Source organism: Lynx canadensis, chromosome A2, assembly GCF_007474595.2.
Source record: "Lynx canadensis isolate LIC74 chromosome A2, mLynCan4.pri.v2, whole genome shotgun sequence".
Lineage (NCBI taxonomy): Eukaryota > Metazoa > Chordata > Mammalia > Carnivora > Felidae > Lynx > Lynx canadensis.
In genome coordinates this window covers 20,059,642-20,074,160 of record NC_044304.2, presented here as the reverse complement: position 1 = coordinate 20,074,160, position 14,519 = coordinate 20,059,642, and the positions used below count along the sequence as shown (strand labels likewise).

The window sequence follows — 14,519 nt, the reverse complement described above, 5'->3', positions numbered from 1 at the left end:
TGAAATTTTTAAAAACTGTTTTATTTTTTGCAGGTTTGTATGCATCCCCACAATGTTCTGTCTGACGTGGTGAACTATACTCTGTGGTTAATGGAATGTTCTCATGCCTCAGGATGCTGCCATGCTACCATGTTTTTCTCAATTTGCTTCTCCTTCCGGGCTGTGTTGGAGCTCTTTGACCGCTATGATGGTCTTCGTCGTCTGGTGAATTTGGTGAGGTTCTCAGTGGCTTCTTTTTGTGAGGAATAGGGGTCTTGCTTGTCTTGGCTGCCTTTCAGTAGTGTTGAGGAGAGGAACCTTTTTTTTTTTTTTTTTTTTTTTTTAAGATTTCATTTTTAAGTAATCTCAGCACCTAATGTGGGATTCGAACTGACAACCCTGAGATCAAGAATCACTTGCTCCACCAAGTGAGCCAGCCAGGCTCCCCAAGAAGCAGCTTTGGACTGGAAGAATTTTGCTATCATTTTTTGTGAATGAAGTCTTTTACTTCTCTTAAGCGATTAGAGGACTCTGCCGTTGTAGACTTGCCTTGAATATAGTAATCTCATAGGGGGAATTGTGTTGATAATCTTGATCTTTCTTAAAGCAGTGGTTTTGTGCCTGAATGTCTTTCAACATGATTACAAGCTATGCAATTTTTCAGTAACTGTTTAATGTTTTGCTTATATATGGCAACTCTTAACATGTTTTATAGACAAATGTGCTTTGATGTTTGTCTTGTTGAGCATAAAAGTTTACTGTAATCCTTTTCCTCCTTTTACTTTTTTCTTTCTGTTTTTTCCTTCCTTCCCTTTTTCCCCATCTTTTTGTCTCTTTCCTAATAGATCAGTACTTTGGAGATTCTAAATTTGGAAGATCAGGGTGCACTTCTGAGTGATGATGAAATATTTGCTAGCCGCCAAACTGGGAAACATACCTGCATGGCCTTGCGCAAGTACTTTGAGGCTCACCTGGCCATTAAATTGGAACAAGTAAAACAGTCACTTCAGAGGACTGAGGGTGGCATTCTTGTCCATCCTCAACCCCCATACAAGGTGAGAGGACCTTGCCATAAAAGGAAAAGTTAACTCTTACAGCATTGTTGGGCCTAACACTCATTGAGATCAATGGAGTTTATGCAGTATGTACATTGTTGGATTATACTTGCCTTGTGTAGAGGCAGAATACTTGAACATGGATGTATCAGGGACTTGTTTTGCTCCTAGTTGTAAGTTGCTACTAAAAGATGAACTGAAGTGTGTATAAAAGGGCTTTCTTCTATGAAAAGTACTAGATATCCTGCCTCCTTCTGTGTGGAATTCTTTTTCTGAAAGGGCACGTCTGTTACTCCACTTCTGTATCATTTTTTAACTTTCTTGATGTGTTTTGGAATAAAGATGTATTTTAAAAATCACAAATGGAAAACAAACCAGTTATTTTATGTGGTACTTCTTTTTCAAGTTGTGAAATATATGTACCAACAAGTTGTGAACATTTTGTTACCTTTTTTGGGCAAAATGTATTATGAGTCTAATTATAAGTAAAAGATTAAACATATTCATTATTTCACATGTGAGCTATTGACTCAATTGTGAAATTTGAAAGCTGTTATTACTTAGGTTTATCAAAACTTGTTCACTACTGAGCTGTGATGAGGAAGGTAGCAAGCAGGTAATAGAGTTCTTTAATAATATGCATCTCTCCCTATAGGCGTGTTCATATACTCATGAACAGATTGTGGAAATGATGGAGTTTTTGATAGAGTATGGTCCAGCGCAACTATATTGGGAACCAGCTGAAGTCTTCCTGAAACTTTCTTGTGTTCAACTCTTGTTGCAGCTTATTTCTATTGCCTGCAATTGGAAGACCTATTATGCAAGGTGAGATTAGAGAGAGGTTTTAAATGAAGTTAGATTCTGCCTTTTGGTTAAGGTGATATTGGTTTTGTATATAGTGTATGCTTAGCAAACATTTGTTGAACTGAATTGAAATTTTGGGTGTGAATCTGAGAAAGTAGATTAAAGAGGATAATGTGTATATACATACGTATATATGTATATATATGTATACATACGTATATATGTATATATGTATATATATGTATACATACGTATATATGTATATATGTATATACGTATGTATATACACACACACATATATATATACATATATGATTTAAATGTTTATTTTTGAGAGAGTGTGTGTGCATGTGTGCATGCGCTAGTGGGGGAGTGGTGGAGAGAGAGAGTTAGAGGATCCAAAGCAGGCTCTGCGATGACAGCAGAGAGCCTGATGTGGGGCTCGAACCCACGAATCATGAGATCATGACCTGAGCCGAAGTCAGATGCTTGACTGAGCCATCCAGGTGCCCCTACGAAGATAATCTGTTTTTTCTTAACTTTTAAAAATCTTTTTTTTTTTTTTTTTTTTTAATTTTTTTTTCAACGTTTATTTATTTTTGGGACAGAGAGAGACAGAGCATGAACGGGGGAGGAGCAGAGAGAGAGGGAGACACAGAATCGGAAACAGGCTCCAGGCTCTGAGCCATCAGCCCAGAGCCTGACGCGGGGCTCGAACTCACGGACCGCGAGATCGTGACCTGAGCTGAAGTCGGACGCTTAACCGACTGCGCCACCCAGGCGCCCCGCTTTATTTTTGAGAGAGAGAGAGAGACAGAGCATGATCAGAGGAGGGGCAGGGAGAGAGGAAGACACAGAATCCAAAGCAGGCTTCAGGCTCTGAGCTGTCATCACAGAGCCCGATAAGGGGCTCGAACCCATGAACCATGAGATCATGACCTGAGCCGAAGTCAGACACTTAACCCGACTGAGCCACCCAGGCGCCCCCAGAAGATAATATTTTTAATTTACAGAATGTTTGTTTATATATATGGTTCTGATGATTATGAATACTGCACAAGAGATAGGGATCAAGGTCTGTGCTCTTATAGAAGTTATGTAATTTACACAGCTGCAGAGGTGGGTTTGAAGTCCTGTCTTGAGACTGCAGTTCAGTATTTTTTTTTTTTTTTTTTTTTTTTTACTTAGACTTTAAACATCTTTCTACTGACTGACAGCCACACATAATCTTCTTTCATAGAAAACTGTATTTTGTGCTTTTATGATTTTCACAATTCAGTTAAAAGCAGTCAGGGCACAACAGGATGAGGCTCAGAAAAGGACAGCTGATAGAATCAGGAGTTTGGGTTCTACTTGAGTGTGATATCAGAGAAAGTTATATTTTGGAAAAGATAGAATCTGAAGAGAAGACAGTAACAAAGTTTATGAAGAGTGATTCTTTACCTTCTTTCCCTATCCATTCATTGTCATAAAGACAAGACTGCCTTATTTAGGGTGCATATGGCTTGTTTGTGAAACGCCAGGATAGTAAATCTAGGGAGATAACTTTTGGAGCAGCCATTTTAAAACTTTTTGGTCTCAGGACCCTTTTATTGTATTAAAAATTGAGAACCCCAAAGAGCTTTTGTTTTTGTGGTAAATCTGTTGATATTTAACAATTAGAAAGTAAAACTGAGTAAATGTAAAAATACGAATTTACTTAAAAATAATCTTAACCCCGTTACACATTAGCATTTTTTATGAAAAGCTTCCAGAATAAAACCAGATGATTTCAGCAAGGTTTTTAAATGTCTGCCTAATATCTCATATTTGCTTCTGTATTCACTCTTTTGTGACATCACACATGACATAGCCTCAGAAAGCTCTAGTAGCCACTTGTGAGAGAGTGAAAGTGAGAAAGGAAACTAACACCCTGGTATTATTATGAAAATAATTAAAAAAATTTTTTTAGGTTATTTTATGAGAGAGAGAGAAAGAAAGCATGCACGCGCGCCAGGGAGGGCAGAGGGAGGGAGGATCCCACCCAGGCTTCACATGGTCAGCATAGTGCCCAATATGGGGCTCGAACCCATGAACCTCAAGATGATGACCTGAGCCGAAACCAGGATGCTTAACCAACTGAGCTACCCAGGCGCCCCTGAAAATAGTTTTTATATCAGGGGACTTTCTGAAAGGGTCTCAGAGATCACTGGGTTCCCCTAACCACACTTGGAGAACTGTGTTTTACTTTTATTATTTAAGTTTTAAGTATTTATTTTGAGAGAGTGTGAGTGGGGAGGGGCAGAGAGAGAGAATCCCAAGCAGGCTCCACACTCTGTGGTGAGCCCAACGTGGGGCTTGATCTCATGACTGTGAGATCATGATCTGAGCCAGTATCAAGAGTCGGACCCTTAACTGACCAAGCCATGCAGGTGCCCTGAGAACCACTGTTTTAGAGTATTAAAGTAGATTATTATATTCACTTGAACTTTGTTGAAAAGATGATGAAAGCTCAGAAGATAACTAGGAATGTTATAAATACATTTTTTGAGTGGCAAATTCATATTTGATTACAAAGAAAATATAAATATATTGGGAATGTGTCCTTTAAAAGTTTGTTTCTAAAAATCAAATACTTGTTTCTGTTTAGAATATACAGATCCTTAGAGAAGGAAATGATTTTCAGCTACTGTTAATTTCTCTAGTCTTTTTTCCATAATGTGTGTAAATATACCTAATTGAGATCATAGAATTTAACCAAATTCATCTTTTTATGAAATAATTCAATATACAAAATGTACAGAGACTAACATAACAACCCAATATGCAGTGTTGGCATGTGGTGGCATTATTTGCTTCTTTCTCAATTCCTTTTTCTGCCTCTCCATAGTGACCAATCTTCTGAATTTGGAGTATATCTCTCCATTCATACTTTTATACCACACACATGTGTGTGTATAAGCAATAATATAATACTCCTTTGTATGTTTTTAAATTATATGTTATCCTGTATGCATCTTTTGCAACTTGCTTTTTTTCAACCTTGTGTTTTTGAGATGTATATATGTTGATATTTATTTGAATTCACGTGTTTCTATATTAGTTTATTACCCTATTGATGGACATTTAGTGTTTGTTACTTCCTTTTTTGCTATCAAATGAATGATACCACATACCTCCTTTTGGGGTCTCTCTGGGGATATGATGTATATATAGCTGGATTGTAGGGTGCCTGCATTTCATCTTTATTGGATGTTGCTTTACCGTTTTCATCTCAACAGCAGGATATGGGGATTCTCATTTCTCTGCCTTTTTATCAATACTTGGTATGGTCAGACTTAAAATTTTATATCTTATGTTTTCTATTTTATTAATGTTGTATTTTGAGCCTCTCCCTTTGTCCTTTAGAATTCTTTGAGAAGGGTTGTCCATAGCTGCAGAATAGTTCATCAGATGAGTGTACTATAACTTAACACACATGTGTTCCTACTATCTGTGTAGGTTTTATAATTCTTTTGTTATTTTAAATGATGTGATAATGGACATCTTAACACATAAATGCTTGTTTGTATTTCTTTTTTTTTTTTTAATTTTTTTTAATGTTTATTTATTTCTGAGACAGAGAGAGACAGAGCATGAGTGGGGGAGGGGCAGAGAGAGAGGAAGACACAGAATCTGAAGCAGGCTCCAGGCTCCGAGCTGCCAGCACAGAGCCCAACTCGGGGCTTGAACTCACGAACCATGAGATCATGACCTGAGCCGAAGTCGGTCGCTCAACCTACTGAGCCACCCAGGCGCCCCTTGTTTGTATTTCTGATTATTTCCTTAGGACAAATTCTTCCAGGTGAAATTCCTGGGCTAAAGCTTAGGCACATTTTTAGAATCTTGTTTCCTATTTCTAGATTGTTTTTCAAAATGAGGGTCCTATTTGTACTCCCACCAAAAGTTTGAGAGCATTTGTCCTTATACATCCTTATCAGCATTGGGGATTATCCTTTGTTTTTAATTTTAGCAGTGGGGAAAATTCCATCCCCACTGTTTTGAAAGTAATGTCATGGTGACTTACAAATGCTCTCTTCATGTCTTGGCTAGGGACAGAGCCACATAGGTAGTAGTTCTGATCTATTCTGTATCTCAGTTTAACTTTTTTGTTTTGACTGTCTCCTAGTTTCCGTTTAACTAATTGTTTTTCCTGTCCAGGAATGATACTGTGCGCTTTGCTTTGGATGTTCTGGCTATTCTCACTGTTGTGCCAAAAATCCAGCTGCAGTTGGCAGAATCAGTGGATGTGCTAGATGAGGCTGGCTCCACCGTCTCCACTGTAGGTAGGTTGTACCTTTCCATTTTTGTGATTGCTTGGTCTGGATTTGTTTTCTTTTGCAATTCTGGCCGTAGTTGTATACCTGATTTGCAATATTAGAGCAGAAGGTAGTAATGGAGAATGCCTTGTCCCATCTAAGTTGTGCTATACACTTTTATTTGTTTTTATTATTATTTTTAATGTTTGTTTATTTTTGAGAGAGAGACACATGCACACTGCACGAGTGGGAGTGGGACAGAGAGAGGAGACACACAATCTGAAGCAGGCTCCAGGCTCTGAGCTGTCAGCACAGAGCCCAACGCGGGGCTCGAATTCATGAACTTCGAGATCATGACCTGAGCCGAGTCGGAATCTTAACTGACTGAACCACCCAGTTGCCCCTATATAAGGGAATCAGTTGTGTTGGTGAACTCAGGTTTTCTAAGTGATACATGTGCTATGATGGTACAAGTTCATTCTTGAAAACCTGTACTCTGCAGAGTCTTATGCCAAAAATAAAGTTTATGGGAAAAATGGGTTAGGGCAGACAGTAGAAAACTTAAAGCAACTTTGTAATCTGAGCCCTAACTCCGTAATTGGCAAGCAGCTCAGAATGGACAGAAGCTATCATACATAATAAAAGGAAAATGTATCGTATTAAGAACAGGTCAGGTAAGGGCTCCTGCTAAGGTGAGCATGGGAAGTGGTATGACTGGCTGTGGGTCTTGGGGGGTACCACTTTGGGGAGAAAGCCTGAGGTGCAGCCACTTGTTTTTAACTTTCTTCATATATAGCAGAAAGGGTTCCTGATGCCATTGTGGCAGCCAGGCTGAGGGTTTTTCTCCTTTCTGCTAAAGGTTTTAATTTATTCCTGCTATTTTTGCTCCCCTTAACCCAGGAAAAATTGCACATGACCCTGGTAACTTCCACATAATACTGACCTCATTCCCCTGTTTAACAACTGCATATGAAGTATTGTATCATGAAGCTATATTGTAGTAGAACTGATTGTATTTTATTCAAAAAGTTACTTGTCCTTTAATAAAATGGTACAGTAGTTTCAGGTGGAACAAAATGAATCGAAGTCTAAATTTTGACTCTGGAACAATCATTGAATTTGGCTGTTAGTTTTTTGAAGAACAATATAAAATGTTTTGTATTTCTCCCCAATAGGTATCAGCATTATTTTGGGAGTGGCTGAGGGTGAGTTCTTTATCCATGATGCTGAAATTCAGAAGTCAGCACTTCAGATTATCATCAATTGTGTTTGTGGCCCGGATAACCGAATTTCCAGTATTGGCAAGTTTATCTCTGGAACTCCTCGGAGAAAGCTGCCTCAGACTCCGAAAAGTAGCGAGCACACCCTGGCCAAGATGTGGAATGTGGTTCAGTCCAACAATGGCATCAAGGTGCTCCTGTCCTTATTATCCATCAAGATGCCCATCACTGATGCAGACCAGATAAGGGCTCTGGCCTGCAAGGCCCTAGTGGGCCTTTCTCGCAGTAGCACTGTCCGGCAGATCATCAGCAAACTGCCCCTTTTCAGCAGCTGCCAGATCCAGCAGTTGATGAAGGAGCCTGTGCTGCAGGACAAGCGCAGTGACCATGTCAAGTTCTGCAAGTATGCTGCTGAGCTCATTGAACGAGTGTCAGGAAAGCCTCTTCTCATTGGCACTGATGTGTCTCTGGCACGACTGCAAAAAGCAGATGTTGTTGCCCAGTCAAGGATTTCCTTCCCTGAGAAAGAGCTGCTTCTGTTGATACGTAACCATCTCATTTCTAAAGGGCTTGGGGAGACAGCAACCGTGCTGACGAAAGAGGCTGACTTGCCCATGACTGCCGCTTCTCATTCTTCTGCCTTCACCCCAGTCACTGCTGCTGCTTCTCCTGTCTCTCTTCCCCGAACACCTCGCATCGCCAATGGCATTGCAACTCGACTGGGCAGCCATGCTTCTGTGGGTGCCACTGCCCCTCCTGCCCCCACTGCCCATCCTCAGCCACGGGCCCCCCAAGGTTCACTAGCCTTGCCTGGCCCATCTTATGCAGGCAATTCCCCCTTGATTGGTAGGATCAGTTTTATCAGAGAGAGGCCATCACCCTGCAATGGCAGGAAAATCAGAGTGTTGCGGCAGAAGTCGGACCATGGCGCCTATAGCCAAAGCCCAGCCATAAAAAAGCAGTTGGACAGACATCTTCCTTCCCCACCTACGCTGGACAGTATCATCACAGAATATCTTAGAGAGCAGCATGCTCGCTGCAAGAACCCAGTTGCCACCTGCCCACCTTTCTCCCTCTTTACTCCTCATCAGTGTCCTGAGCCAAAACAGAGGCGGCAAGCGCCAATAAACTTTACCTCAAGGCTAAACCGCAGGGCATCATTTCCAAAGTATGGAGGGGTGGATGGCGGATGCTTTGATAGGCACCTTATCTTTAGCAGGTAAGGAGAGGCCACCTCACTACCTGGGAATTGGAATGATTCTTCTATTTAAATCAAAGTGTGATGATTCCAGAAAGCTGGACTATTTGTTGGTCTGAAATACCAGTGATTGTCACTTTGTGTAAATACATGAGTAATGTGACTGTACCCCCTTTTGTCAACCAGGGGTTCCTTATGTGATTGTTATTGTTAGGATATTATTAGGATAAGGATACTCTGTGTTCTTGTTACAACTAGTGTGTTTTCTAGAACTCATGTAACATTCTGTTCCTAACTAGACTCCCAAACTTGTTTTTGTGCTGGTCCAGTTGTTTCCTGTTCTGATTCTTTACAAATCTCACATAAAGATGAGGGGATCACAAGTTTTAAATATGAGGACTTTTGTTATTGTTAAAACTTGGAAGTGGAGGTCCTTTTCTCTCACTTAAAATGAAAAGGAAGCACTGAAGGTCACTATGATATTTTGGGAGAACCCATTTGAAACATAAATGCTCTTTTTTTTTTTTAATTTTTCTTTCATCCTTTTAGCAAAGTTTTCTTTTTTTGGAGTCCTTGTGCGTTGTCTCTGATTTTTCTTTTTTCTTTTCTTTTTTTTTTTTTTTTTTTTTTTGCTTAGGTTCCGTCCTATTTCAGTGTTCAGGGAAGCCAATGAGGATGAGAGTGGTTTTACTTGCTGTGCATTCTCAGCACGGGAGCGGTTCCTGATGCTTGGCACCTGCACTGGGCAGTTGAAGCTCTATAATGTGTTTAGTGGACAAGAGGAGGCCAGCTATAACTGTCACAACTCGGCTATCACACATCTTGAACCTTCCAGGGTAAGAGTCCCTTCCTAGGTGGTTCTCATTCATTCTTCTTTGATGATTTGGGAACTATGGGCTTGTGGGCTGGCTGTTAATTTGTACATAAACTTTTATTGGAACATAGCCATGCCTATCTGTTTATGTGTGGTCTGTGGCTGCTTCTGTGCTACAATGGTAGAGTTGAGTAGTTGTGACACAGACCATATGGCTTACAAAGCCTAATGTGTTTACTGTTCGGCTCTTTAAGTAAAAAAAAGCTTGCCAACCTTCTTCTAAGAGTTGTATGTGTATGTGTGTGTGAACCTTTCTTTTTTAATTTGCCTCAGATGGAAACTATGATCACAGAAGTTTTCTTTTTGTGTCAGAAATAAATCTCAAAGTACTGTGAGTTTTTAGGAAAAAAGCATTATATGGTTCTAGTGGGTCATGGTTTATTAGTATTATTCTGTGGATGGAATTGACACCTTTATTTCTAAAAGTTAGGACTGTTAAGATGACAAGGATAGTTTTCCTGATACTAGAGTAAAGGAGACTCAGCCTTTATTGGGCTTTCTTTTTTTTTAAAGTATTTAAAAAAATTTTTTTTTTTAATGTTTATTTATCTTGAGAGAGAGAGACACACACACACACAGAGTGTGAGCCGGGGAGGGGCAGAGAGAGAGAGGGAGACACAGAATCCAAAGCAGGCTCCAGGGGCTTGAACCCACGAACTGCGAAGTCATGACCTGAGCCGCAGTCGGAAGCTTAACCGACTGAGCCACCCAGGGGCCCCTTAATGGGCTTTCTTTTTGAAAAAATCCTAAGAGTTGTTAGCTAAGAAAGTCTAAGAAATGTTTTCACTTGACTGATATTTCAGGTGAGGGAGACTGAGATATATGGCCAAATGTTAAGAAAGGTGGAACCATCTTTGACATCTTTCCAAGTTTTTTTCTTCCCCTACCCTTGGAACTATTGTATTTTTTGTTACTAGCTCAGGAGGAGTTAGTCTTTTCTTAAATTTAGGTATTTTTTTAGGACATTGCATGTGCACATACTTAAATCCCAGCAGTTTCGAACACTTCTTGGTTCTTCGTAGTTTTTCTATTTTCTATATAATACAATAATAATTTTTGAGCTTGTATGTTAAAATGCTACAGGCAGACAGCATTTATATAAGCATGTGACTACCCACCTTGGGCCTCCTTCTTCTTTTAGGATGGGTCCTTGCTGCTGACATCTGCTACTTGGAGCCAGCCTCTGTCTGCACTTTGGGGAATGAAATCAGTATTTGATATGAAGTATGTATGTATTTTTTATAACCCAACTCTTTCTGTTCTACAATTTACCTAATTTATATTTCCCTTCATCCGATTCTTCAACTTTGAAGCCTTTTGGGAAAAGACGAATGCTGTGAGTTATTGCTAACTTCTCTCTTCCTTGTCTGTCGCTCATGTTTAATAAGGTTTTATCCTTAATTCTGAGATATTCTTACCAAGTATTCTTACCAGTCCCATCACACAGCTGACCCTTTACTAATCCAAAATGGCACATCTGTGTAATTTCTCATGTTCACATATGGTAGTTGTACTCTTTGCTGGAGTATGTTCAAAGACATGTGGCTTGTTATCCATTTTTTTTTTAACAAAGTAATTCCTGCTAATTAATTAATTCTTTTGGATCTGCTTGGTTAAACTGATGGAGGGATTTTTTTTTTTTTTTTAAACCTTAAGTATAGTTTTTCCTCTTTGGTTGCTGAGAATCCTCAGATGAGTATAGTCAGGCAGGAGGCTGAGAATCATGTTTATTTTCAGTCGGCTCAGTGACTGTTTCCTGAAGGTGTATCATTTAAGTACTTTTGTTGTTTGTCTGTAGGCATTCCTTCACAGAAGATCACTATGTTGAGTTCAGTAAGCACTCTCAGGATCGAGTCATAGGTACAAAAGGAGACATTGCCCACGTAAGTACTTAAGAATCCACTGCTTTCAAACTGATTATGCCCATTTGTTTGTAATGAAAACTTCTGGACTGAAGGGCAGTCCTAAGGGCAGCAAGAAATTACTTAGTGATATTCTTTCCAGATAAAATCTAGAAGTGTAGTAAAGTAGTTATAAGCCATGTGGGACCAAACATGAACTAATCCGACAACTTAAGAAAGGTATGATTAGCACAGCAGTTATTTTCAAATACTTACTAAGTTTTAGATGAAATATAAGTCCCTGCCTTTATGAAGCCTCACTGGGGAGACAAATAGAGAAGCATATATATGGTATGTCAGGTGATAAGTGCTGCCAAGGAAAAGAAAGCAGGGTAAAAGTTAGGAAGTGCTTGATGGTGCTGTGAGGGACTTCTCTTTTATCTAGGATGGTCAGTATCACTGATAGGGTGATGTTTAAGGAGTGTTTTTTTTTTTTAATTTTTTATTTTTATTAAAAATTTTTTTTTTTTTTTTAACATTTATTCATCTTTGGGAGACAGAGACAGAGCATGAGCGGGGAAGGGACAGAGAGAGGGAGACACAGAATCCGAAACAGGCTCAAGGCTCTGAGCTTTCAGCACAGAGCCCGACGTGGGGCTTGAACTCACAAACTGTGAGATCATGACCTGAGCCGAAGTTGGAGGCTCAACCGACTGAGCCACCCAGGTGCCCCCCCCTTTTTTTTTTTAATTTTTGAGAGTGCACATGCACAAGCAGGGGAGGGCAAAGAGAGGGGACAGAAGATCTGAACTGGGCTCCATGCTGACAGCAGAGAGCCCAGTGCAGGGCTCAAACTCACGTACTGTGAGATCATGACCTGAGCCGAAGTTGGATGCTTAACTGACTGAGCCACCCAGGCACCCCAGGAACCTTTCCCTTTGAAGGAAGTGTCATGCAGATATCTGGGGGGAAAAGTGTTTTAAGACCGAGGGAAAAGCCCTTTGGAGGTGGGAGAGGGAAGAGGGGTAAGAGCTCAGCTCAGTGTTGTGGGGGAATGGGTGACGCATATCATAGTAGCATCTTATATATAGGGTGTTGTTAGGACCTTTGGCTTCTCTGAGTGAGATGCAGGCACTGGAGGCTGAGCAGAGGACACATGATGGGATGTAAAGTTCCTAAAGTGTGAGTCTGGTTTCTGTGAGAGAAGCAAGAGCAGGCTTTCCAGTTAGGAGTGTGTCGGGCCAGCTCACATGTGAGGACTGTAGTGGGGCTGGGCCCAGGAGGGCATGGTACAGGTGATGAGAAGTGATACAGCCGGGCTCTGGGTTTTTGGACACAGGAAGTTTGTTATTAGACATTCAGGTAGGGAATGGGTAGTTGAACATACAAAACGGGAGTTCAGAAGAGAGGTCTGGGATAGGGGATATAAATATAGGAGTTATTCACGGGTTGATAGAGCCATGAGACTAGATGAAATCGTTAAGGAGGCTAGAGAAGAGAACTGAGGGGACAGAGTCCTGGCCTATGCCAATATTTCGAATTTGCCATGTGAGGGAGGGACTTGAGAAGGAGACCAAAAATAATGGGCAGCAGGAGACCTCAGGAAAAAGATGTGCCCCAGAAGGCAAGGGGGAAGATCCTTTGAAGGAAGAATTGATCAACTGGTCAGAAACTGTTAATGAGTTCATAAGATGAGAATTGAGAATTACCTTTGATTTAACAATATGGATCTTGTTAACCTCGTCAGGAGCTAGTTCTGTGCACTGGGGTGAAAATCTGTTCTCATGAGAGAACAGGAAAGTGGAGACACTGAGTAGAGACAAGTTTTCTGAAGTGTTTTTTGCAGAAAAACAGAAAAGTGGGGTGTAATAGCTTGAGGGTAATGGTGGGAATATGGGGTTGTGAAGGGAGGGTTTCTCAAACTTTTCATTTGAAAATGTTAAAATATGTAGAGAAATTGAAAGAATAGTACATACACCTATTACCTGGATTCATCAGTTTAATATTGCACCATATGTTCTTCCTGTGTTAATATGTATGTATTTCTGAATCATTTGAAAGTAAGTTGCAAACACATTTTATTTCTAAGTCTTACAGCATGCATATTTTAGCAGTAAGGATATTTTACTACATAATTATACTCTTATCAAATATAAGAAAATCTATAGTAATTCCCAAGTATCATCTAATATCCATTCCATACTCAGTTTTCCCTATTGTTCCTGATGTGTTTGGTTTCAAATGCTTTTTGTTTTTTGTTTTTTGTTTTTTGTTTTTTGAACCAGGATCCAGCCAAGATTCACATATTGCATTGGTTGTTATGTCTTACTAATGTTTTAAAGCCAAGAACCATTTCTCCAGTTTTCATGACATTGACTTTTGAAGAGACCAGGCTAGTTGTCTTGTCTCATGATCTTGATTTGATTGTTTTCTTGTGTCTCCTTATTGTTCCTATATTAAAGGAGGATTCTTTTTTTTTTTTTCTTAAAGATTGGAAATACTACAGCATGTTTGTAAGGTGATGGGAAAGATCTGGTCTCTGTATGGGTTGCACATTGTACATTTGGAACTTTTACTATTGTAGGGCTAAAATATGTGTATTGGGAGATTTTTAAGGAGAAAGGGGTATGTCATTGATGCCTTTCTTCAAAAAGTGGCTCTTTAATAGTATTCTATGGTTAATCATTGGTCTATCCATATGAATTTAATTTCTCAGTTTCTATTGTAGAAACATTTTCTGTTTCTTGAAAGGGGGAGGGGTAGAAGAGGGTTTTCTTATCCTTATTGCCATCTCTCTTTTCATTTTCTTGTGGGAAAGAGACTTTTCAAACCTTGAATGGGAACCAAAGCACTTAAACATTGCTTGGATGGGTGTACTCTTCATACTTTCCAGGTATTCTACAGTATTAGGGCTTTTGTGATTTTGTTGGGATTTGGAAAGCATGGAGAGATATTTTACACAGCTTCTCTTCGAATTGTTAGTGGATGGATTGGTCTGATTTTTCTCTTCCCACCCCTTCTTCTCTAAAGATTTATGATATTCAGACTGGCAACAAGCTGTTGACTCTGTTTAACCCAGATCTTGCCAACAACTACAAGAGGAACTGTGCCACCTTTAATCCTACAGATGATCTTGTCTTAAATGATGGCGTCCTCTGGGATGTCCGCTCTGCACAAGCCATCCACAAGTTTGACAAGTTCAACATGAACATCAGTGGCGTTTTCCATCCAAATGGGCTGGAGGTCATCATTAATACTGAGATTGTATCCT

General features: G+C 39.9%; 1 protein-coding gene across 7 annotated transcripts in view; it reads left to right on the top strand.

Annotated features, from left to right (window-relative positions):
- Window positions 1-14,519, top strand: part of DCAF1 (DDB1 and CUL4 associated factor 1) — an 81,895-nt gene that overhangs the window by 39,230 nt on the left and 28,146 nt on the right. For all 7 annotated transcript variants that reach the window (XM_030306895.1, XM_030306892.1, XM_030306891.1 and 4 more), the window contains exons 10-18: window positions 34-213; window positions 825-1,034; window positions 1,690-1,859; window positions 6,018-6,142; window positions 7,291-8,554; window positions 9,171-9,369; window positions 10,549-10,631; window positions 11,206-11,290; window positions 14,279-14,512. In XM_030306895.1, coding sequence (XP_030162755.1) covers window positions 34-213; window positions 825-1,034; window positions 1,690-1,859; window positions 6,018-6,142; window positions 7,291-8,554; window positions 9,171-9,369; window positions 10,549-10,631; window positions 11,206-11,290; window positions 14,279-14,512 — 2,550 coding nt within the window. The remainder of the gene's footprint in view (window positions 1-33; window positions 214-824; window positions 1,035-1,689; window positions 1,860-6,017; window positions 6,143-7,290; window positions 8,555-9,170; window positions 9,370-10,548; window positions 10,632-11,205; window positions 11,291-14,278; window positions 14,513-14,519) is intronic.